This window comes from Dendropsophus ebraccatus, chromosome 10 (genome assembly GCF_027789765.1).
Source record: "Dendropsophus ebraccatus isolate aDenEbr1 chromosome 10, aDenEbr1.pat, whole genome shotgun sequence".
In the NCBI taxonomy this organism is placed as follows: domain Eukaryota; kingdom Metazoa; phylum Chordata; class Amphibia; order Anura; family Hylidae; genus Dendropsophus; species Dendropsophus ebraccatus.
In genome coordinates, this window is record NC_091463.1 from 92,445,722 (window position 1) to 92,471,875 (window position 26,154).

General features: G+C 44.8%; 2 protein-coding genes across 9 annotated transcripts in view; one reads left to right on the plus strand and one right to left on the minus strand.

The window, feature by feature from the left end:
- The window catches only part of EGFL8 (EGF like domain multiple 8), a 64,767-nt gene extending 47,253 nt beyond the window's left edge, over nucleotides 1–17,514 (plus strand). The window contains exons 2-10 of the mRNA XM_069944244.1: nucleotides 1,860–1,915; nucleotides 4,844–4,923; nucleotides 5,793–5,921; nucleotides 6,773–6,885; nucleotides 9,384–9,479; nucleotides 9,747–9,920; nucleotides 10,497–10,561; nucleotides 14,783–14,945; nucleotides 17,326–17,514. Of these exons, the coding sequence (XP_069800345.1) occupies nucleotides 1,868–1,915; nucleotides 4,844–4,923; nucleotides 5,793–5,921; nucleotides 6,773–6,885; nucleotides 9,384–9,479; nucleotides 9,747–9,920; nucleotides 10,497–10,561; nucleotides 14,783–14,945; nucleotides 17,326–17,375 (918 nt within the window). The 5' untranslated portion in view covers nucleotides 1,860–1,867 and the 3' untranslated portion in view covers nucleotides 17,376–17,514. The remainder of the gene's footprint in view (nucleotides 1–1,859; nucleotides 1,916–4,843; nucleotides 4,924–5,792; nucleotides 5,922–6,772; nucleotides 6,886–9,383; nucleotides 9,480–9,746; nucleotides 9,921–10,496; nucleotides 10,562–14,782; nucleotides 14,946–17,325) is intronic.
- Nucleotides 17,515–23,128: 5,614 nt separating this feature from the next.
- Nucleotides 23,129–26,154, minus strand: part of AGPAT1 (1-acylglycerol-3-phosphate O-acyltransferase 1) — a 33,051-nt gene continuing 30,025 nt past the window's right edge. For 6 of the 8 annotated variants that reach the window (XM_069944252.1, XM_069944249.1, XM_069944248.1 and 3 more), the window contains one exon: nucleotides 23,130–25,339. In XM_069944252.1, coding sequence (XP_069800353.1) covers nucleotides 25,182–25,339 — 158 coding nt within the window. In that variant the 3' untranslated portion in view covers nucleotides 23,130–25,181. Of the gene's footprint in view, nucleotides 25,340–26,154 lie in introns of all 8 variants that reach the window. The other 2 variants (XM_069944247.1, XM_069944246.1) reach the window with 1 other exon arrangement.

Sequence of the window (26,154 nt, forward strand, 5' to 3'; positions counted from 1 at the left end):
CCTCGGGGCTGGGCACTTCCATGACTTAGCACTTTCCCTTGTGTTGTTCTTATGTGATCTGTCAACTTAAGTGAAACTTTAAAGGACAGGAAAAGGATGAGCGTCCAGATAGTGAATGTTTGGAGGGAAAGGAGATATAGATAGCAAGTGGACAATATGTGCTGACACTGAGCAGATGTATATAGAGAGACTGGCAGTCGTATGGCTTAACAAGTCTACTATATGGGACTATGACCAACTATAGCCATGCTGTCTGCTGCATTGAGTAATATAGGGGGTTGTAGGGTGAGGGCGAAGAGACTCCTCCATCTATAGGAAGTGTTGTCTATATTATACATTGATCAGACTGAAGACGCTCAGGCCAGGAGGGACAGGCTGAGGATCGGCTCATATCACATTTTGGCCATTTATCAGGAATATCAGTTTTTTGTTTTTTTTTCCAAAGGGAAGTGAAGGTGTCGGACCAAGAAAACCAAACAAAAAGAAACAATTCATTACCAAATACTCATATACACTGTGTCCCCTGAAATTCACTATAATACACACCGCACCCCCTGACATTCATTATAATATACACTGTGCCCCCTAAAATTCACTCTAATACACATGGTGCCCCCTGACATTCATTATAATACAAACCGTGCCCATTGACATTCGTTAGAATATACACTCTGTGCCCCTTAAAATTTATTAAAATATACTCAGTGCCCCTGACATTCATCATAATACACACTGTGCCCCCTAAAATTCATTATTCACTATAATATACACTGTGCCAACTAAAATATATTGTTTTACACACAGTGCCTCCTGAAATTCACTATTATACAACGTGCACCCTGAAATTCATTGTAATACTACACATTGTGCTCCCTAAAATTCATTATGTTACACAGTGTGTCCCCCTGAATTTCTATAAAATATACAGGAAAGCTGGCTGTTCAATCCCAATTAAATCCAATATAAAACACACCGTGCCTCCTGATATTTAATTATAATACATACCATCCCTCTGAAATTCCTTCTAAGGGTCCATTTACACAGACAGATTATCTGCCAAAGATGTGAAGCCAAAGACAGAAACGGATTTAAAAAGAGGAGAAATCCCAGTCTTTCCTTTATGACCTGATCTCTGTTTATAGTCTGTTTCTGGCTTTGGCTTCAAATCTTTGGCAGATAATCTGTCAGATAACCTTTCTGTGTAAATGGACACTAAGGGGGATATTTATTAAGTATGGCGGTCCCCGCAGCTCCGGCACATTACGGAAATTTATGTAGAGGCGGACTGCATCTACATAAATCCCGTTCGCGCCGGTGCGCACAGCAGGAAACCTGCTTATTTTTTGGCAAATCTAAAGATGAATAGCGTGGACTCTGAGTCCAAACTGAAGACAAGAGGGGCGCTGTTCCTGGAAATAAGCAGCCAGCTTTCTTATCCTGGATAACCCCTTTAATGATAGGTGTGAACTGTATGTGTTAGTAGACGTTATATAGATATAGGGGTAAGTATGGCTTATCAGGGGGGTGAATACTTTCCGGGGGCATTTGTGAAGTTAGTGGGGTTAGTTGCATTAGTTGCCCCTCAATTCTGTATCAGAGGGGGCAGCTATGACTTAACACAGGGCACAACTGCAGAGTGGTAAAGGGAGGCTCTGCAATAGTTGATGGGGTCTGGCAGTATCTCTGGGGCAGGGGGCATTTCTGAGGGGGTGTGGGGGTATTTCTGATATTGCACTGGTGTCACCCTTGAAGTTGGGCACTTGTCGTGATCAGACGGGGGGAGTCTCAGACACAGAGGGGAGTAGTTGTACATTAGAGGCGTGCACTTCCTCCTCTCACATTGTCTCTCCTCTCCGCAGGACACAACATGAGATTATTCAGCCTGGACTGCGACTGGACATTCACACTTGTCACAGTGAGTGCCTTCATACCGCTCCCACATACTGCGCTGATACCGACATAGCAGAGCTGAACTGATCATCTAACTCTTACTTTTGTCACGACCCTCTATAATCCACCTATAAACCTACATCACCATATCAAACTCAGCTCTGCTCCATTCACACTCAGCTCTGCTACACTCACACTCAGCTCTGCTACACTCACACTCAGCTCTGTTCCATTCACACTCAGCTCTGCTCCATTCTCACTCAGTTCTTCTCCTTTCACACTCAGCTCTGCTACACTCACACTCAGCTCTGCTCCAATCATACTCAGTTCTACTACACTCACACTCAGTTCTGCTCCATTCACACTCAGCTCTGCTACACTCACACTCAGCTCTGCTCCATTCACACTCAGTTCTGCTCCATTCACACTCAGCTCTGCTAGATCTGTGCATCTTTCTTCTAGATTTGAATAATTTTTCAGATTTCATTCTTTTGGGGGGAGGGGGGGGGGTTAATTCTCTTAGTCTTACACCGCCTTATGATTTGTATTACTTATGCTGTGTCAATTATAATGTTCTGGTATTCTAGTTTATTAGAGCAGTTATTTCTGTATTACAGCATGTGATGGGACGTACCACATATAAAGCACGCGGGGGTACCCTACAGACCCATAGCCTGCAGCTCTGTTCATACTGAGGATTTTTGCTTTTTTTAATATCTAAATCTTCCATGCAAATGAATAGGAATGTGCAGAGAATTCTATTTACTTATTTGTATTTTATAATTTTAGTTGTTTTTTTTTGTTTTTTTTTAAACAAACGCTTTACCCAATATACATAGAGGATGGGATATAAGAACGACAAAAATGTGTCCCCTTTCAGGAGCTTCCTGGCACCAGCACACCCCTAACCCTGGGAATGTGCACAGTAATAACACTATAATAATAATAATAATAATAATAATAATAATAATAATAATAATATCCTCATATAACAAATTGTGAGTAAAAAAAAATTTAAAATTTTTTCCTTCCTTTTTATTGTCCTGAATAAACCCTTTCCCCGGAGCGGCAGCCCATTCGCCCATTGATCAGCGCCGCTTCCTCTTCATAGTAAACCCCTCTGGTTTCCATAAGAGCACAGGGCAGGAAATATACGACTGGGAAGGGAAAAGCTGTTGATAAGGAAGCAAATATTTTCCGTTTTGTGAAGTTTTGATCTTTTCCAAGTGTCAGCGACAAAGACCCCGACCCTCTCAGCCCTCAGCTCACTCATCACATTGGGATGCATTGTGTTCAGAAATGCACGGCCTACGGGTCACGTTTCTATGTGAGGCCCCTGAATGTGGTTTTATAGGGGGTCCTGACTGTCAGATTTGTTATCACTGTTATACACAGTCGCAATAAAGTAACAGAAAGTGGTTGTCCAGGATAAGAAAATTATAGCTGCTTTCTTCCAAGTACAACGCCATCCTTGTCCTTAGGTTATGTGTGGTATTACAACTTGGCTCCATTCAGTTCAATGGAACTGAGCTGTAATACCACACACAAACTGAGGACAAGAGTGGCGCTGTATCTGGAAGAAAGCAGCCATGTTTTGCTAATCCTTTCATAACCCCTTTAAATCACATTTCTCATGGGTTCTTAAAGGGGTCATCCAGCGCTACAAAAACATGGTCACTTTCTTCCAGAGATAGCCTCACTCTTGTCTCTCTGAAAGAAGATGTTTTTGTAGCACTGAATAAACCCTTTAAAGGGGTATTCTGGTGGGAAAAAAAAAACTATATATTTATTTGATTAAGTTATATAATTTAATAATATAAGCGGATAAAAGAAAATGTAATTGTTTTCACAAACTTTTTTTTATTTTTGAGTGAGAGCAGTAAGAGGTGATGCAGCCTCTCTGCTACCAATGGGTGTGTTGGAAACTGCAGGGTTGCTCAAGCAGTTAGGCTGGGTTTACATATATAAGTTTGCATCAGTTGCGTTTTTTGTCTAAAAACTGACCACAACTGATGTCACAACTGATGCCAAAAATGCATCAGTTGCCATCAGTTTTTCTTTCCTTCTTTTCATTAAAAACCATCAGTTGCCATCAGTTGTCACAAGTTGCTCTCATCAGTTGACATTTTTTTCCCCAGTATGTTTTCCTGTCATTTTCAATGGGATTTGCGGGGGAGCGCACAGGGGGGCTATATACTAATTGGGGGAGCTCACAGGGGGCTATATACTACAAGGGGATAGCGCACAGGGGGGGCTATTTGGGAGGGGGAGAGCGCACATGGGGGGCTATATACTACTGGGGGAGAGCGCACAGGGAAGCTAAATACTACTGGGGGGGGCAACAGGGGGCTGTATACTTCTGGAAGAGCAACAGGGGGGCTATATACTACTGGGGGAGCAACAGGGGGCTATAGGGGAGGGGGAGAGCACATAGGGGGAGATATATGTTTATTTTTTTACATTGTGCTGCTACATGCCGGATACCAGAGCCGAACGGCATGCGTCCTGCCCGGTGAGGCATCCGGCGCTCAATTCTCATTTAGTGGATGCAGCGCTGCACAGCCTGCGGTGCAGCGTCACTATTTACTCGCCGCATATATATTGAACGATCCCATTGAAAACAATGGGATCAGTTCAATAATGCGTTTCCCTCCGGTGCTTTTCTCAGGGAGGGAAATAGCTATACAGAGCCTCTCCTGTTGTATATCTGTGTCAATGCTTAAAATTATATTTTTTTCATAAAGTCAATTTTTAAAGTTATATAACTTTATTAAATGAATGTAAAAAAACATATTTTTTTATTTACCGAGCCAACCCTTTAAGTGACTCGAAAAGTGAAAGTTCCCCTTTAATATAGTACATAACACTGACTGCACCCTCTACTCCATCTCACTGCACTCATCATGTTGTTCAGGTTGTTATTTTTGTCATTTATAACCTCTATTCCTGGTAGGTGGGACCGGTGATCACGATGTCCGTCTGGTCGACCCTCATCTTCCTGGTGGGGGTGTCAGTACAGGCACAAGGCCCCAGGTGAGCAAACTGATACCTGTTCTTATTACTATTGGGATTTCTAGCTTGTATGTTTGATGCTTTTATATACTGATAATATTACATGCTATTGTGGGAGATTGTTATGTTAATAGCATCTTGAGGTTTCAAGATCTGGAAAAGCCTTAGGCCGACCTCTGAGGAGGTTAGCTTTCTCCACCGCTATACCGCTGGCACAATGTAGTCCTCCACCAGACGCCAGATACAAAAGTGTGATCAGTCACTACACAGAACACGTTTCCTCTGCTCCAGCGTCCATGGTGGCAGCTTTACCCCCCTCCATCTGACTTTTTGCATTGTGCTTAGTAAGGCCGGCATGCAGCTGCTCAGCCATGAAGCTCCTGGTGGGCACAGTCGGGCTGATACCAGATTCGGTTTGGTTTCTGCAGTTTTTATGCTCCTCTGCAATCGGTGACCCCGCTCTGAAACGTTATACGGTCTCCGCTTCATCGCTATGAATCCTAAACACTTCCACTTCTCTATAATATCCCTCATAGCTGCTCCGCCTAAAAGCAAAACTGTCTGGTGTTGCCCATAGCAACCAGTCACAGCTCAGCTTTCATTTTACCAGAGACGTAGGCATATTAATGCTGAGCTGTGATTGGTTGCTATGGGCAACATCGTACAGTTTTGCTGTGTATATGGCCGACTATAGGGGCCTGCAGGCAAACGTTCTCCTTACATATAATATGAACACAGCCAAAGAGTCCCTCATAATGCTTCTCATAGAGGAGCACACGGAGGTAACGTATAGGATCCTATATGGAGCTGTAATATGTGGATGACCCCCTATGACCCCACGAATGTGTCGTATACATCCGGGCCCGGTTGTCACCTGTGCTGTCTTGCAGCTCTTTTACAGGCGTCTGTTCGCGACACGTGGAGAAAATCCCAGTTACACACAATGAGACGTTCATTCAGCCAATGTATCGCCCCTATCTGACAGTATGCCCAGGTCAGCGCACCTGCAGCACCTACAGGTAAGATGGGTGCGTGGATATAAGAGGAAGCAAATAAAGAACATTGAAGGGGTATTCCACTCAAACATAACTGTTGCTGTCCATGTGAGACTAACAATTTCTTTCCATACTTATTATTATATATTTAGTCTCCTTCCCCCAGTTCTGAGCTGCTGCTTTCTGATCAAGACACAAAAATCTGTGTGTGAGTTTTCTCTCTGTCTCCCCCTCCTTCCCCCTCCCTTGTGAGAGGGCTGATGAAAACAAGTCCCTGACTGGCTTTATCTGCAACATTGCAGCATCTTTGTAATGCTGGGAGGGTTAATCTGAGGTCAAGTTGCTGATGAACTCACTGTGATTAATCCTCCCGGCATTACAAAGTTGCAGATAGGGACTTGTTTAATTAGGCTGTCTCAGAAAAGAGGAGGAGGGGGTAGAAAAGCTCACACACAGATTTTTGTGTCTTCAGCAGAGAGCAGCAGCTGAGAACTGGGGGAAGGAGACTGGATAGTTAAAAACAAGTATGGAGGGAAATGTTAATCTCACCATCGGCAGCAACACATCAAAAGTTATGTTTGTGTGGAATAACCCTTTAAATGTTCATTCTAAATTATATACTTTGGAATAGAAAAAGGGTTTTATTGGTCGGGATCTGAGTTTTCAGAAGAAGGAGTGGGGCACCATGTGTCTCTTCCCCCTGTGTTTTTCCAGGCTCGTTTCCCTGATCAGTCGGGATCTGAACACTTCTGTGTAGATACTGTATATAGCTTTGGGCATCAGGCACGGTCTGTGTTCGAGGTGTAGTACGCTCTGCTTTTGCAGTCATGTGACTTTCTGCACCCTCATGTCTTCCATCTGTCTGTGTGTTTTAGGACGGTGTACTCGGTGGCAGTCCGGCAGGTCAAAAGGGAAATCCTAAAAGTAAACTCCATTTGTTGTGCAGGATGGAAGAAAAGGGAACCAAATGCCGAGGCCTGTGAGGAAGGTGAGACCTGGACGATGCTGATAGTAGTAGGGATGGTCTGTCTGGTGCTCACAGAAAGTATTTCCCTAGGTCACAACTCGCAGCCCTCCAGCTGTTGCAAAACTACAATTACTATCATGTCCGGACAGCCAAAGCATGATGAGGATAGTAGTATTGCAAACACAGGAAGAAGGCCACAGGCTGTGCACCACTTATCTAGGTGAATGACTGGGATCTTTTTACTAAAAAAGATGGGCACTAGTGCTGCCAACAGGCAGTGGCGGAGCAGAAAACCAGAGCTTGTGGTGACCGGGGGTTGCTAGGTGGATCTTCCAAGGGCAGGTGCTGGTGTACCGCTAAGCACTTGTCACGGGGCCTACGTGGTATATACCCTCCCAGGGTCCCACACACTTTCTGTTTTAAGGGCTGTAGGTGTAGTGTAGATGAACCACAGAGTCTGGGTTAACTTAATCACTTGAAAGTTTCACGAAACAGTTCTTAAAGAGACAGTACACAATAACTTGTAAGTGCAGCTTGTGAGTGCATGATTGCCATTTGGGATACCTGAGGATAGTTTTAGATAGGCTTGACTTGTAAGAGTCTCTTTAGTAGGTTTTAAGTAGGAGACTTGCAGAGTAGAGAGAGGGCTACCTTGGGGACCTGTCTAGGCAGTGTAGAACTCTGTCAGGGTGGCCTTAAGGCGTGATACTTGATAGAAGAATACCTATACTCACTGTTTAACCCTTTCACGACCTGGAATCATTGATTCCTCAATGCCCAGGTCGTTTTAGGACATCAGCTTATGGGATCATAATGATCCCATAAGCTGATGTCCCTAGCTCTGCCCTCTCTCCTATGTCCCCTGCCGCTGTTACAATCTTGTTACAGCGGCAGCAGAGAGAGGGGAGGGGGCAGAGCTCACGCAAGCGCGCCCAGCCTTCCCTCCCTCCCCCTTGCCTTCGTAGCCAGGAAACGGGAAGCCTGAGGCGATCACTTTTCAGAGCCCCAATGGACAACGGACAGAGAATTCTTCCTCTGTAGAGGATAGCCAGGACCCGCTGCAGATGACACATGCACAGCTCCTGCGCCTGTGTCATCCTGCGGCGTTAATTAACGTTGCTGCAGCATCAGACACAGGCTGCAGCAAAGTTAATGTACTGCCCAGCGGCGGGAGAGGGTTAAAGAACACCGCCTATTACAAGAAGAGATCACGGAGTGCCAGATCCAGGAATCAAGTTTACCCAAGGCGATTAAGCAGTATCAGCGGGGTAATTCAACACACTATGGACAGTTATGCTCACCTGAAGAACGACCTGAGAGAATACTTAGAGACCTTCAGTCACCCTAGAGGTAGACAGGCAGTAGGAACCTTAATGGTAGCTTTCTCTCTAAGTATCTGTCAGGGAGAGTCAGGAGACCACCATATATATATAAGGCAGTCAGCCAGTCCCTGTGAAATTGGCAGGTTCGTCTGATTTGTTTGTGTATAGAGGTCTTTAGGGTTACTTTTACAACATGTAGGTCATAGGATGTACATATTGTTATATAGGATATGTTATTTGGCCTCTTCCTTACCTTCCAGTAGCTTGTTGTCTCCACTTCCAATGAGGCTCTGTACATGAAACCCTTCCCAGTTAAGGTTTAGACTTAGATCAGTCCAATTAGGTTCTACTCTGCTTATGAGGAACTTCACAGATTGTCCTTACCCTGGTTAAGAAGAAACATTCAAACTCACAGTAGAAAACTGCAGATCTGGAACACAATACCCATTGAGATGTAAACAGCAGCACGGTCACTAACGTGGTATTCATTTAGCATTGACTCCGACTGTGGACCTCAGAAGAGACCAGTGAATGCCAGGGGACCCTTAAGCAGCAATTTATCCAACCCTGGACTGGAAGAAAACAGTACACTTTATCCTTGCAGTGTGGGCTGGCAGCAGTGACTTGATTTGCTGGAGGAGAGGCTCTCTTCTGCTTGACCTTTATAGACTTAGAAGCAACACAAGGAGGTTGGACTTGGTCCTGGAAATCTCTACTTCTTTGCTGGTTTGTTTCTGGCTATACTGTACTAATACTCTCCACAGGATACTGGATTACTAAACAGGTCACTGACTGGTCTCACTTACAGTAGCTAAGCTAGCAGACGTGGGCTTTGGCCAGAGCCAGGCTTTCTCTCTAGTCATTACCAGAAGCTTCTATGCACTGATTTTGGCTAGGAGCAAACAAGTGAGCAAAGCATCTTACCTCCATGCAGAAATGCTAACCCTTGCACAGAAAATAGTCATCAATGTATGCTGTTTGGAAGTGTGGCAAGTGAAATAACAGTGCATACTGTTAACCATGAGCCACCCAACACCCGCAGCATTTTTTTTTTACTCCTGATTTTTGGCTAAAAAATTGCACAAGAAATGCATTTGTGAATGCAGCCTAAAAACATTTTCGCAGTCTCTGCTTGTTTATAGGTTAATGTTATGGTTTCTGTCTTTCTGAATCACTGTTGTTTCTTTCTCCATTTAGCAACTTGCCGTAAACCTTGCCAGAATGGTGGGACTTGTGTCAAACCCAACATGTGTCGCTGCCCTGCAGGATGGGGAGGGAGGTACTGCCATGTGGGTGAGTCATTGTTTTTTCTCCTAATTCTTGTATTAGACTGGGACGTGAGGCCATTATTTTACGTCACATAATAATGCGACCTCTAGGGGGGCACTGTTCTCTCAAAATGCAAAATGAAGTACGTGAGATTGGAACTTCCCGGGGCCATATTCTTACATGAATTGCTGTTCTCATGTGTTAGTACATTGCTGAAGGTATCTCCATGTAAGGTTTATCATCTATAATGTTATAGAAGACAAAGCTCAATATTCTATCTCCTTCCTTCAGATATAGATGAGTGTCGGCGCCCGTCTCGGTACTGCCCCCAACTGTGCATCAATACCAGGGGCAGCTTCCGATGTGAATGTAACGCGGGATATACTCTAGAGGATGATGGAAAATCCTGTATAAAAAACAAGGAGAACAAGCCCCAAGTGTCTGTACTGGCCCAACAGCCCGAAGGTAACTGTGTGGGAAAGGCTAAGTGGTAACCGTGACCATAATGGCTTCCACCATAGAGAACTATGTAGAGTGTAATGGCCTGGAGTCCATGGAAGATGAATGGCGTCACAAAGTCTTCCAATGTTACGTTCACATTTCTGATAGGAGATTGTCCGGGGAGCTGTAAAGTAGATGGAACTGCCCTTTAAATATTATAGTGATACTTCTTCACCCCTATTCTGCTTTCCATGTGGAGAGCCCTCGGGGTTCATCTCCCATTGACAGTAGTAGTCACCATTCACTTGACAGTCCCTAGACGGCAACATTTTCCATAGACTGTCAAGGGGGCGGTCACTACTACTGTCACCAGAGTCTTAATCTGAGTACTTTCTTCATTGACACCACCCACTTGACAATCTGTGCTATCAGTACATTGGGTGCTGAAACAAGTGTGGTGCAGTTTCTGGAAAAGTCAGACGTGTTTCTAAACCTTCACCACCCATTAAAACCTACAGATGATTTAGTTCCTCAGAATAGAATATAAAGTGTCTTCCAAGTGAAGCGTCCCTTTAATTCTGTTATTTGTTTTCTTGACAGAGTCTTCAAATAAACTCTCCAGCGAGGTGCAGGATCTCCGCGGACTTGTCTCATCCCTGGAGCAGGTGAGTGTGGGCTTAAAGGTGCAAAAAGAATATTTCTAGTTTTGCAACAACAATGTATTAGGGATTGTCCAAAACTGCCGAGGTTCGGGTTTGTATGAACCCGAACGCTCGGCATCAGATTCCCGCTGTCTGCCCTCTCCGTGGAGTGGGTGGATACAGCGGGAGGACCGCCTGGAAAACTGGGATACAGCCTATGGCTATGGCTGTATCCCAGTTTTCCAGGCGGTCCTCCCGCTGTATCCACCCTCTCCACGGAGAGGGCAGACAGCGGGAATCATTGCCGAGAGTTGGGGTTCGTACGAACCCGAACCGAACTCGGTTCGGACCATCCCTACAATGTATCTAAATGAAAAGGGTCTTTTATCAAAGGTGATTATCAGATAAACTGGGCAATTATTGACCCATGTGAAAATCCCAGCAATTGCTCAATGATCAAGCAAACACTTATACATCAGCTGATGCCTACTACATCTAATGAACACGCCACATTCTATAAGGACGAATTATGATTCCCCATGGGAATGAGGCTTCCTCTATCAGCTGCGGCATGCCTCCATGAGCTGGCACCTGCCTGTCATTAGCCAAACCAACTGGCTTATCTGGATTGTGAACCACTTAGATGCCAGAGTCAGCAGCACCACAGCATCTAAGTGTCAACTCTCTTCACTCTGCTCAGTTCCTACCTAGAAGGTCTGAAAAAAATTGTGTGGTTCAAAAAATTTGTTGTTGTTGTAAAGTCTCCATTAGCAGTCAATGGGATTTTATTTTTTACTTACTATGAGCAAGTTTATTGAAAGTTTATTTTAAGTTTATTGAAGTTTCTCCACTGTGATAATTAGACAGTGGAGATATGATGGATTATTATCTTGATCGTTGCATTGGTGAGTCCATACACAGCTCCACTATCATGCAGAAAGGGCTGTGTGTGTGTGTGTATATATATATATATATATATATATATATATATATATATATATATGCGATGTTTGTGCAGCCCTTGCTTTAAAATTGTAAAATAATAAAGACTATGCAAAAAAATAATAACATTTATACATACCTGTCCATGTTCCCTGGTGCTTCTGCCCACTCCCCGTCATCTTCCTTTCTTTTTTTGGCACCGGCACGAGAACTGCAGAGCCAGTCTCTGAAGTGACAGGCCGCTTAGCCAATCACTGACTAGCTCTGAAGTTTCACCAGTGGCTACAGGCAAAAGACAGGAAGATACCAAGGAGCGCGAATTGGTGTAAACGAGCGAACGACAAAGGCAAAATCGTTATACTGTCGTTCAAAATTGTTTTTCAGCATGTTGAAAAAAAGTTGTTGGTCTTTGAAAGATAATTCGCTAATAGGTTCGTAAAATTAGAAATCTTTCAGTCGTTCGTAAAAAGGTTTAAAAAAAGTAGGCGTGTCGTATGGTCATGATCACCCCGGCGAACGTTTTAAACGACCATGTAACGACCGCAAAATAATCGTTACACTACATATATCGTTCACGTTATGTGTTATCGTTCGCTAAAAAAAAGTTTAGTGATCGTTAACGAGCGTTGGAGCGAGTTTATGAACGATAATCGTTCCGTGGAATAGGGGTATTAGTGCAGTAGTGATGCGTGGCTGACGATTGTCCAAACAGTTAATACATCACCTGTCCAAGCTCTCGGTCGTCTCCTATTCTCTGTATGTGTCCCGGCACCGTATGCTCTTAAGCTGCAGCATACAGAGTATATGAGAAGATCGGGAGCATGGACAGGTAATGTGTTAGCTGTTTGGCCAAGGGCTGCACAGACATCACTAATGATTATCGGCTGTGTAATAGGCCCAGGAAACGAGCGCTGATCTACTAGATTTTACAATTTGATTGGGCCTAAGGCTGCATTCACACGTTTCGGGAAGTTGTCCGTGCTCACAGGTCCATGCGCACGGACAATTTTACAGCCCAATGCTTTCTATGGGGCTATTCAGATGTTCCGTGATTTCACGGATCCGTGATCCGTTCCGTTAAAAAATAGGACATGTCATTACTCGGAAGGGATGCACGGAAAGGATTCCCCATAGAAATCAATGAGATCCGTGTTTTTCACGGATGTGACATCCGTGTTCATCCGTGAAAAACACGGATGTGATGTAATCAATGTCATTTAAAATGCTGTAAGACAGATCCGTGAAGAAAACGGACACGGATACAAAATGGATGCAAAACGGACTGTTTTGCACGGATCACGGAGGTAGCTGCCGGACCACAATCACGGAGCGGGAAAATCACTGAACGTGTGAATGCAGCCTTAGTCTAATGGCTTGATAATAGATCAGATCAGTTTCAGATCATTGGATATAACTGTGGATACGGACCAGGGATATTCTCATATAAAAAACCTAACAAAAACAATAAAGTCCTTATACACAGCAGTAGAGGTCAGTGAAGGTGGAGTTCCCCTTTATAGAGGAAACTTAATCTCCGCTAATAAAACACAGGAAGTCAGGCAACAGTAATGTTACTGGAACCTGATGCTGCTCGGCCATAGTGTGCGGATGTGCTTCCCCTTGTGAGCCTTGTTTTATCAATGCAGAAAATTACTTTTGCAAAGAATTAATGTAAAAATCCCCCTCCCCTTCCTGGAGTTATGAGTATTATAGGGATTCTCTGCTATGGACAATTCCTTTGTGATAGATGCGATCCTAGACAAGAAGCTGCTTATATGGTATCTTGCTACAGTAACCTCCAGTGATCAGTGTCAAGCTGGGTGAAAACCTGGTAGTAAGGGCCCTATTACACGGGACGATTATCGTGCGAAAAATCGTTATAACGTTCAAAATTAATCGTTCTGTGTAATTGCAGGCAACAATCTAAAAATCGTTCGTATGTCGTATGTCGTTGATTTAGATCTGAACCTAAAATTATCGTTAATCGTTCGCTGTAATTCCCCATTCGTTCGCTCAAGTTCCGCATTTTTTCATTAATCGTTCAGTGTAATTGCACATGGTTCATTGTTTTGCTGGGATCAGAAGGAATAAACGATCATAGTAACGATCGCAATAACGATCGTATCTAACGACCATCGTTTTGTGTAATGTGGTGAACAATTTCAGGTTAATGCTGCGTTTACACGTAACGATTATCGTGCGAATTTGCGCGATTACGGTCGAATTGGAACGATAATCGTACGTGTAAACGCAGCGAACGATCGAACGACGCACGATAAATTTTACATCGTGATCTATCATCAGGTCGTTGTTCATCGTACGCAAAAAATTTGCAAATCGTTCCGTGTGAACAGTCGTTCGCCGATTTAACCAATGTGTGAGATAGGCTTAAACGATCGCAAAACGATCGCAGTGCGAATTTTCGTACGATATATCGTACCGTCTAAACGCTGATCGTTATAAAAAAAAAATAGTAAATCCGACATCGCTAATCGTACGATCGGGCCAATAATCGTTACGTGTAAACGCAGCATTACGATAAACAATATCGTTTGCGATCGTTGATCGTTAGTCGTTAAAAATCACTCCATGTAATAGGACCCTAAAGGCCCTATTCCCTGGAACGATTATCGTTCATAAACTCGCTCCAACGACCGCTCATCAACGATCACTAAACGTTTTTTTTTTAGCAGCGAACGATAACACATAATGTGAACGATATATGTAGTGTAACGATTATTTTGCATGGTCGTTTAAAACGTTCGCCGAGGTGATCATGGCCATACGACACGCCTTTTTTAAACCTTTTTACGAACGACTGAAAGATTTCTAATTTTACGAACCGATTAGCGAATTATCTAACGATTTATCTAAACAAACGATTTTTGTTCGACATGCTGATTTCGCCTTTGTCGTTCACTCGTTTACACCAATTCCACAAAGCGATTATCGTTAACGAGCGGTCGGTGGAGCGAGTTTATGAACGATAATTATCGTTCCATGGAATAGGGCCTTAAGTGTTCTGCTTCCTGGCTGAGGTCCTAGTGTCCAGACCAGGATCAATATCCCTAAGAGGATCAGTAGTTCTGAAAGGGGTTATCCAGACTTGGAAAAAAGTACAGCTACTTTCTTACAAAAACAGCTCCATCCCTGTCTCCTGGTTGTGTGTAGTATCACACTTCAGCTCCATTCACTTCAATAGAATAGAGAAATCTGCCAAGCTTTTCGAAGCTCGAACAACCCCAGGTCTTCAGACTGAAGCTCTTCAGGTTATGCCATTAAAGAGATGTGTCTGCTCCACAGAAACTGGACAATGCCCTCTCGGCTCTGCAGAGACTCTTCCCCGTTAAACTATCGGAGATCCATTCGGAGCAGGTGAAGGAATTCTGGGATAGGATTCGTAGTTTGGATCGGGTGGAATTTCTGAGTGAACAATTGATGTACATGGAGGAGAAGATGGGAGAATGTAAGTAACTGGTGATGACCAGAAACCTAAGGGTCTCTGTAATTTATGAGTATCCAAGACCAACCCAACATCTCCGGACTTTTAGACCGTCGTTGTCACAATTGTATTTTTGAAACTGGGGAATCCAGCAAAATCTCCTGTAATAAGGAAACACTGCGGCCTCCAGAATGATCCTGTACTCTGTCGGTGATATAACCCAGCAGTTGGTTCAAGTGGGGTTTTCCAGGGTTGATCGACCTTCTGGTGCAATGAGGTGATCTTGCAGTGTTCCTCCAGTCGAGCAGGATGGTATAACAATGGCCGATATCCAGTCCTGAAGGGATAGTGCCCTGGAAATAACTACACCTGGATAGTATACATGGTCTGAGCTGTGAGGGGTTTCTAGGGATGTGTTTCCGGTTGGATGTACAAGTTGCCATTTTGCCATCTGTGACCTTACACCCAGAGATCTTTAGTTTTATCCGGAATCGGCTTTAGCTTGCAGATGTTCCTGTAGTTCACCAGGAATTAGGAGGTGGGATTGGGTTACTGACTGTAGACTAGAAAATTATAGTTGGGCATTGTCCGGATAGCGGTGGTAGGTCTAGTGGACTATTTTTTTTTTTTTAATACTAGCTTGTAAACTATGAACAGCAATAACATCAAAGCCGAGCCCTATGGTAAGATTTGGAAAACTGTTGAGGAGGAAGATAGGTAAAAGCAACAACCCCTTTAAGAAATAGTCTTCTTCTAGCCAAAAAGGCGTGCCACCGATTCCTGTAATACTAATTAAAAGGATTGTCTCAGGATTACACATTATCTTCTACCCTCAGGATAGGGCACAACTATCTGATCACATGGGGTCCATTCATTCTCAGATAGAGCTGACAGAGATAGCCGTGTATAAAGTTTGGCTCCCCATAGAGAATATATGGAGCAAAAATGAATTCACATTCCGCCGCTCCATTCTGATGGGAGACTTAAAGCGTAACTGTCATGTTTTTTTTTATTGCAGAAATCAGTAGTATAAGCGATTTTAAGAAACTCTGTAATAGGTTTCATCAGCCAAAAAAGCCTCCTTCTGTACTCAAGAAGCAATCTCCCTGCCTCCCCCCCTGACTTCTTATCTGTGCATTATCAGGCAAACACGAAGCCAGTGAAGACGGGTTCTGCTCTCTCCATTGTAAGCCTATGAAGGGGGGAGGGGCTGAGGGAGCAGGAAGAGGTGACATGAAGGTCAGCTGTTTGTAGACTCTCTGGGCACCTAAACCGCTAAATCCAGGTGTCAGAAAGGTCAGTGCTTATCTATGAACTTGCTGAGAGAAGATTGCAGGGTGTTGTGCTGTGTCGGACTGCTCCGTGCTCAGTCACTCCTAACAGCCCCTCCCCTCTCCATAGCCACATAATGGAGACAGAAATCCTGCTTCATCTGCAGTGAGGGGGGAGGCTGGGAGATTGCTTTTTCAGTCCAGAAGGAAACTCTTTTAGTACATAAAACCTATTACAGAGTTTCTTAAAATCGCTTGTACTGTTGATATTTAAGGTTTCAGAAAAATGAAAATGAAATGACAATTACGCTTTAATTACTCTGTACCCACAATCGCAACAAGTTGTTTTTTAGGACAATAACTGCATCACCTGCCAAACAGACCCCAGGACAGATCGTGTATTAAAAGCAGCTATCTGAAGGTACAAGCGGTTTAAGGGGGTCAGATTGTGGGTACAGAGTCGATTTAAGGTCTGTTCTCAAGATCATGGTGCATCCCATAGAGCCCTCACCATAAGATAGTCAGGATAACTGCAAAGAGGTATTCCCATTTCACTTTATGCCATAATAGTCGCATAGATGCAAGACACACTTCTGGGACTCGCACCTATCTCAAGATTGAGGGCCCCCTAACTACCTCTGGCCTACTTGCACCCACCTGAGGCGGTTAGGAAGCTGTTAGGTGGGCTATTTTGAATGGGGTTTTTTTGGCCCAAACAGACTGGGTCCAGGTTGTTTGTTGCTTTTTTGAAGACATTGTGTGATATTTGGATGTTGTTCATTGTTTTTTGGGTACCAGGGCAGATGGCAGAAGCCTTGTCTATAGAATTTATACAGATATTGTATTTCTGCACTACAGATTGAAAGTTTGTTTTTTTAAAATTGTGGTTGTCCCTATCATCTTGTGGAGATGCCGCTTTATTGACCAGTCCCCGGCTGGTCTACTCCCATCTTTGATCTTTCTTGCCTCTATGGGCGCACGACCAGTGGGATTTAGCCCCGAGGCCTCGCTGAGCGTGTCTGACATTGCATTTATTCCTGCACTCCCCCTCTACTACCATTCGGTCCTGTAATGCTCCATTGATCGTCCTGTCTCCCAATCGATGCTGTATCTGATCTCTCTGTCCTCTCCAGGTTCCTGCCGCAGTAATGACATTGAGATGCCTGTAGATCTGAAGCGCTGACCCGTCACAGAGTGCCCTGGAATTATTTATATACCCCCGTGGAAGATACTTATTTATGGCCCTTTTTTCCTATTTATAACCCTCAATCCTGGACGTCACGTCATGGTAATCAATAAATACTATTTGTATAAAATGTCAATTTCTTGCAGCTCTTAGATTCATCTCGTCGATGCAAAATAACTAGAGATGAGCGAACCTGGAGCATGCTCGAGTCGATCCGAACCCGATTTTTCGGCATATGATTAGCGGTGGCTGCTGAACTTGGATAAAGCCCTAAGGCTATGTGGAAATCATGGATATAGTCATTGGCTGTATCCATGTTTTCCAGACCACCTTAGAGCTTTATCCAAGTTCAGCAGCCACCGCTAATCAAATGCCGAACGTTCGGGTTCGGATGGACTCGAACCCGGTTCGCTCATCTCTAAAAATAATGTTACTGTCTGCTCCAGGTCTGAAATTACCAAAAATCCTTTTGTTTTAGGGGTCTTATTTCGGTATTTCTTGGTTGTACTTTTTGGATAAGCAGTTGCGCAGTACTACAATCCCCAGAAATCATTGTTTTCCCTCAGCCCTCCCACCCTGAATACTCCCCTCCCACAGCACTCCTGCTGGACACAAAACATCTAATTTTACGGCAGACTATTGCACAATGAGTGAGGTTCCTTCTGTCTTTTATTTATGTGTACCAAAAAAGATATATATGTATATGACAGGGAGATGATGATGTAGGGACTGGTCAGAATCGGTGACATCATTAAAGGGGGCGGGGCTAGATCTGATCTCAGAGAAAAGATCCAGTCAAACCTCCTGTGACATCAGAAGATGATGTGTTGTCTCAGGAGAGATGGAGCTGGAGACAATACACATTGAGTGAGTGCTTACATGAATGTCTGTTATGTTCTACAAGGAAATATAGCTGAGAACCCCTCCATTTTATTATAATGCCATATGGGTATACTATATGATGGCACACAAACTGCCCCAAGATCTGTGTACACTGCTCTGGTAAGTGCAGAAAACCTTATACTGAACCTAAAACTCTTAACGTCTGACACATCATAAGTTTGAATCTAAGGAGGTCCGGGTCCTAAGACCCTCATCAATCACTAGAGCAGAGGAGAAGCAACATTCGGCTGAGCGTCATTACCCTCCATCTTTGCACAGATAACAGGGCACGCACTCATATGGCTGTAATGCCGCCACAAGACCCTGATCCCCCACTGGATCAGGTGGACTGGACTTTCAGTGAAACACTATAGTGATGTTTGGTTCACTTGCACCATGGGTGGGGGGTAAGGGGCCTGGGTCTTGTGGCTGCATCAGAACCAGCTCAATGAAATCTATGGCCCAATCCCACATTGCGGTCTCCACATGCAGGTGAAACCACACCCCAACATTATCTTATTGTCACCCCTTGGCTTCATTGCAGCACGATGGATCAGTAGTAGAGAGGAGCCAATCTCGAGCATGCATGGTTTTGTCCAAACTCGAACGGTCTGGGTGGCTGAAAAAGTTGGAAGCAGCTCTCGGGCTACCTCCAACCAGCCACCAGTAAGCAAGTTCCCCCCCCCCCACACACACATCATAACTATAGAGCTTTGTCCCCATCTCTGTGTCCAATCTATTATGCCTAAGAAGGATCCCAGTTACATGGCTCAAGTTCCTCCTTTCTTGGTTCTTCCCTCGATTCCTTACTTTCTCCCTCACCATGTGGTGGCCGGCGATAAGGAAGACGTCCAGCATTACTCACTCCTTCTCCTCCCTTCCTGAGACGGGGGAAGGCTGGGTGGGCCGTGTAAGGTGCTTATCCAGATCCCACCCTTCCCTCTACTGTAAACACTGCACAATGATCAGGACTTCACGTAGCAACAGATCCTTGGGAACCCGCTGATCTCTCCATCTCACACTTCCCCGACAGGTGCACAGAGCTCCCGGAGCAGAACGCCAGATGCCAATTCTCATGTAACGGACAGGAAAGCTCATGTTTTTACAAGTTATTTTAAAACTTTCCCCTGTTTCTTGGTTACGCAGTGAGGTGACCGCACATCCTATATGGCACAAATTAGACAGAGCGGGTATTCAGGTGACGTATTGACTAACATAATCAGAGGAATACAATGCTGTTAGATCAAGGATCTAACAGGGGGCAACATGGCTACCTGTGCCACAGCTGTATGAGGCCGTCCTTAAAGGAGAAGAGTCCGGGGGGGAGGGCAAAAACCATTATGGGCAGGTGGTGGAGGGAAAATAAGACATCAAGCTTACCTGTCCCCATGCTGAAAAAAAACATTAAAAAAACGCCCAAAACTACATTTGCAACACATTTTGAAATGTGTAAAAGCAATCTTATAACAAACACATTAGGCTTCTATACACATAACCATATCTCTGATCCGGTTCATAGAAAATCATAAAAAGGAAACATAAATATCTTAAATAAATAATTTTTTTTTATTGAGAGTAGGAGGTAGGGATGGAGAGTGATTTTATATATACACTGATGGCTGCAGCATATCTGCTCCTTGCAAACATTAAAGGGGTACTCCAAAGAGTTTTTCTGCATCAAGGGGATCCCATAGGATATAGCAGTGTCTGCTGCCGACACTCCTACTCAACGGAGCGACGGCAGCATAGCTGCTATATCAGTCGCTCGTTTTTCAACATGTTAAAAAACAAGCGACTGCGACGATCAGCCAACATGAACAATAACGGCTGATCATTGCACTCTATTCCACGGGAAGATTATCGTCCGTAGCAGCCGATATCGGCCAATAATCGTTCCGTGGAATAGGGCCTTTACTGCCGCCAATGTTAAAGGAGTTAAAGGAGTAGAAAGTTAAAAAGGTTTGTAATTTACTTTTTAAAAATCTCCAGTCTTCCAGTACTAATCAGCTGCTGTATATCCTGCAGGAAGTGGTGTCTTCTTTCCAGTCTGACACAGTGCTCTCTGCTGCCCCCGCTGTCCATGTCAGGAACTGTCCAGAGCAGGAGCAAATCTGCATAGAAAACCTCTTCTGCTTTGGAAAGTTCCTGACATGGACAGAGGTGGCAGCAGAGAGCACTGTGTCAGACAGGAAAGAAGACACCACTTCCTGCAGGACATACAGCAGCTGATTAGTACTGGAGATAATCTGAAAGGAAAAAATATTTCACCTGAGTACTCCTTAAAAAGCATGTAATAAATAAATAATAAAAATAATAAAATAAATAAAAATGATACATTCCTCACAGACTCTTTGGAAAATGAAAGGTGGAATCTGATTGGTTGCTAGGGGCAACTGAGCCCGTTTCACTTTACACCATGTTTGATAAATCTCCCCCCCAGAGTCAAATATGCTTGAAGTTATTTTACAAAGTTATATTGTAAAGTAATAGTATAAAATTAAACAATATATTAAAAAAAGGAAAAAAAAAGATAGAAAGAAAGAAACATTATGGCTAATAATAGACAGCTAGTTCCCAATTTAGGAGTCAGGAGATGGTTACTACACATAAGGGTCCAGGTAACTAACCCTGACTACAATGTGTGGAAAGATGCTGCAGGATAAGGCCATGTCCACACAACTTAAGTTCAGTATTAATCACAGCCGTTGTACATCAGCAACAACGGCCGTGATTAATATTAAAACTTAACACACTACGGCCGGGATAGCTAGCTGTCACACAAAAAAACTGACATGTCAGTTTTCTGCGGCCACTATTCACTGAATAGCGGCCGCAGAAAATCTGTCAGTGCATACTATAGAGCGTGCGGCTCCGGCCACACACTCCATTGTGTGCAGCGTGGAATTCAGATGTGGACGCACCCGTGTGCACCCACATCGGAATTCAGAAAAAACGAAGATCATCCGGACGGTACAGCAGGGATGATTTTCTTAAACACCAGCTGGGTCACAGAACGGCCGGTGTTTTACAGAATGTGAACATGGCCTAATGCTGTATCTGCGGGACATGAAGTCAAACACACTAAATGAACAGTGGTACAATGTGCATAATAACCGTAATGTATGACACTATAAAATACTGTGGTGTGCTGGCGCCCTCACATGGTGGAGATGGATACTACATCTCCTGAAAGCCAGAATACCTTATACACTGTATATTATAGGCATTTATCTATAGTAAATGTAAAAAAAAAAAAAAAAATCTGTTTGGAAAGTGGACTATGCGCGGGCACTGATCTGATGATGTATAGGTTTACACTAGAAACATAGAAGATTGTAAGTAGAAAAAGTCCCCTTCCTCCATCTAGTCTGACCTATTAGTATTTTCTTAATATCTTAGGATAGATATATGTCTGTTCCAAGCATCTACTACTCTTTCAGTTAGGGAATATTTCCTCACTTTGCTTCTGATCTTTCCCCCAATAACCTCTCACTGTGTTCTCCATATGGTTTATGCCTGACACCCTCCACCATTTTTGTAGCCGTCTTTGAACCCGTTCTATTTTACCAATTTCTTTCTGTAGGTGAGGTCTCCAGAACTGGACACAGTATTCCAGATGTGATGTCACTACAGCTGTATACAGCGGGATCACAATCTCCCTCTTCCTACTGGTTATACCTCTAGCTATACAGCCCAGCATACAATTATATATATATATATATATATATATGGTATGCCGGACTGTATACAGTATATAATGGTATGCTGGGCTGTATATTTAATTAATAAATATATGTATGCTGGGGTATATATATATAACGGTATGCTGGGCTGTGTGTGTGTGTGTGTGTATATATATATATATATATATATATATATATATATATATATATATATATATATATATATATACATATATATATATATATACACACACACACACACACACACACACACACACACACACACACAGCCCAGCATACCGTTATATATATACCCCAGCATACATATATTTATTAATTAAATATACAGCCCAGCATACCATTATATACTGTATACAGTCCGGCATACCATATATATATATATATATATATATATATATATATATATATATATATATATATATATACACACACGCACACAGCGGGATCACAATCTCCCTCCTCCACTAGAATCTGGTGGCAGCTCAGACATGAGAGCCCCATAATCAGAGATACTTCCAGTTATTGAGTCACCCCACTCCTATAAAACTAACACCTCCCTATATTTTCCTACCAAATTGCAGACCATTTTAAGCCTTACTGTCTAGCATGTTATGTCTGATCACAGAAGTTGCTCTTCCTCAAGTGGCTCCTGTTTGCCTACACCCGTTCTCCACAAAACACAGGATGAGCCACCAGGGGGCAGCAATAGGCTGTAGGAGTCTGCAGGCTGACAGCTATCTGGAAATCAGCAGGATAAGCAGAGCAGCTCGCTGACGCCACCTTTTGGCAGTAGCTTTGGTGTTTGACATAATGGTCCGAACCTGCAGAGGTTCGGGTTCGTACGAACCTGAACTCTGGGCAATTATTCCCGCTGTCTTCCACCTCCGTGGAGAGGGTGGATACAGCCGGAGGACCGCCTGAATAAATACAGCCTATGGCTGTATCCCAGTTTTCCAGGCGGTCCTCCGGCTGTATCCACCCGCTGCACGGAGCGGGCAGACAGCGGGAATCATTGCCGAGAGTTCAGGCTCGTACAAACCCAAACCTCGGCAGGTTCGGACCATCCCTAATATAAAGCCTTAGACCGGGAGCCGTACTTTACATTGTGTGCACAGGCTGTTCTGTATGGCCGCTGTTCACTGAATAGCGGCCACACAAAATAGACATATCCGTTATTTTGTATGGCTGCACAGAACACCGGCCGTAGTGTATACAGTGTGTATTCACCAAGGCCAGTGTTCTATATACTTTAATGGAGTCAAGTATTGTTAGTTAACAACGGCCATTGTTTTACTAACAAATACGTTGTGTGAGCGTGGCCTTAAAGTGAATGTACCATCAGTTACATCGCTTTAAGATTTTTAAATAAATAGACCGGCGCGGGGATGCCGGTGCCTCAGTCCTTTTGTTGAACTGTGGGCCATTTCCTGCGCACGGCACCGATCTATTCCCAGGCACCAGCCTGGCCTGAAGCACTGGTACCGCCAGCCCCCAGTGTGACGTTCTGCCCTTCCGCCCCCAGTGTGCCAGCTCCATTAGAGCCGCGCCACAGAGGGGAGGGGTTTCGGCACACGGGGCCAGCGGGCCTGCCCAAATCGCCACATTGGCCCAGCATCCTAAAGCAATGTTACTGATGGTACATTCACTTCCAAACATGACTGGGGACTTAAGCCAAGCCAGACCACTGTCCTATAGGAGAGATTACCCATCTGTAGACAGCTTTTGTACCCCTCCTCAGTATAGGGCAGGGTGCTGGCTGGCTGCGGAGAGGCTGATCATAGGAGGTAATGATTCTCCATGAGGAGAGAGTCAAAGATGTGTGGGAAAGCAGCTGTGCGTAGGGAATAATCACAACATACCACTCGCCATACACGGACCATTCACACCGCCATCTAACAGGCACTCAGAAATAAGGAACGGACACACAGCTGACCCAGAAAAATTTGTGCAATGCTAATTCACATATACAGGACAGGAGATAAATATGCCCCTCCCGCCCGCGCAACATCCCACCCCACGTCATACCCACAAGACATCCTCTTCCCACTAACCGTTAGCTATGAACACATTGGCACATGTAATTCTTCCGCACCTCGCACTAGTACATGAAAAGTGCGCGGAAAAGGGAGGAGGCAGGTATGAGGACGAAAAAGGGGCAGATCAGGCCGCGGAGTGTAACAAAACATGGATATTCTCAGGCCACAAGACAGGAATCCAGGCAGAGTCTGATAGTTGCAGGTCGGTGGTTGCGGAGTGATGGGGGCATGGGAAAGGCTTCCTGGGGGGGGGGGAAAGAGGCCACAGTATGGGCAGATCAGTTCCATGGTTCCTGCCCCCATTCCAAGTCTGTAATGGTTTAAAGAGATGGAAGGCTGAAGAGCGCAATTTAATAGGGCGACACTGGACATCCTCTACCCTATAGAACCGGGCCACCCCATTCCTGGTAAGAGAGAGAGCCGAGGAGAGAGAAGAGAGAGAGGCAAGATGCCGAAGACTGCAGACAATCGTCAAGGAGAGAGGTGGAGAGCGCAGTACCGGCCTCACACAAATAAATATAAATACACATTAAGGCACCCCCTCCTAATGTACTGACCGATCCCTCTCCCTCCCGCTAATGGAATGTTGCCCAATCCTCTCCGCGCACGTTATACCAAACCTGCCACCTTTCCTTCATTTAACCTCTCGGCATCTGGATTACGGCCTACATAGGTGTCATTTACCATTTCCTAAGTATGAAGCTCTCTTCTGTGTCTTCACGCCTCTACCTCTAGTCATTAGCATAAGACCTAACCCTTCGAGGTGCGGCAGTCCCTATCCTCCGGGGACTGTGTCCACATGGGGCCCGGCCCACATTCCTCTCAGCATCCTCCGGGCTCCTTCCGCCCATGTACCATCATCGTCTTCAGAGTTGAAGGAAATGTTGGTCTTCTCTTGGTTACCAATAAATGGAATAGCAAAAAAAAATAATAATAATCCTATTGCCTAGAAAGCCTCTGTAATACTAAGGAAAGGCGCGGGTTCCTTCCGCTTGCTGACGTTGGTGCTATCGCCATCTATGATTGAAGCATCGGTCTTTGTGGTTTCTGGAGATCCTTGGATGGTGACCTTGCTCTCTCCGTTCTCTCTCAGTATTGTACCTCTTTCGGATTTCTCCTTAATGGGGGGTGGGGAGGTGGTACCCTGGCCAAGGATGACAATAACGGGTGGTGGAACGGGATCAATGTCCACCTCCAGGTTCTTTCCCTGGACGTTCATTTGAAATATGGGTGAATGCCTCAAGCATCAACTCTCGGACTTTATCGGCGAGTTCAGGGACGTCATCGGCACACAGCCCCCTAGTGGGCACCCCTGGGAGAATCTGCACTGTACACTTTCCTGAAAGAGAGAAGGGGACATGGTAATTCCATGAAAGGGCTGGAATATTGAAAGAAAAGCATAATAGCACAGTCACAGCTATATATGTGTGTGTGTGTATATATATATATTACACACATATACACATATATATATACATATATATATATTCTTCACTGTACACAGAAGACAGTGAGCATCTGAAGTAAAAAGCTGTTTAACCCCTGCCAGGACCGGGGAAGCAGGACTCCAGGCACTCGCTGTGTGTGGGCGGGGGAAGCAGGACTCACAGGCACTCGCTGTGTGTGGGCGGGGGAAGCACGACTCACAGGCACTCGCTGTGTGTGGGCGGGGGAAGCACGACTCACAGGCACTCGCTGTGTGTGGGCGGGGGAAGCAGGACTCACAGGCACTCGCTGTGTGTGGGCGGGGGAAGCAGGACTCACAGGCACTCGCTGTGTGTGGGCGGGGGAAGCAGGACTCACAGGCACTCGCTGTGTGTGGGCGGGGGAAGCAGGACTCACAGGCACTCGCTGTGTGTGGGCGGGGGAAGCAGGACTCACAGGCACTCGCTGTGTGTGGGCGGGGGAAGCAGGACTCACAGGCACTCGCTGTGTGTGGGCGGGGGAAGCAGGACTCACAGGCTGCTGCTGTGTGTGGGCGGGGGAAGCAGGACTCACAGGCTGCTGCTGTGTGTGGGCGGGGGAAGCAGGACTCACAGGCTGCTGCTGTGTGTGGGCGGGGGAAGCAGGACTCACAGGCTGCTGCTGTGTGTGGGCGGGGGAAGCAGGACTCACAGGCACTCGCTGTGTGTGGGCGGGGGAAGCAGGACTCAC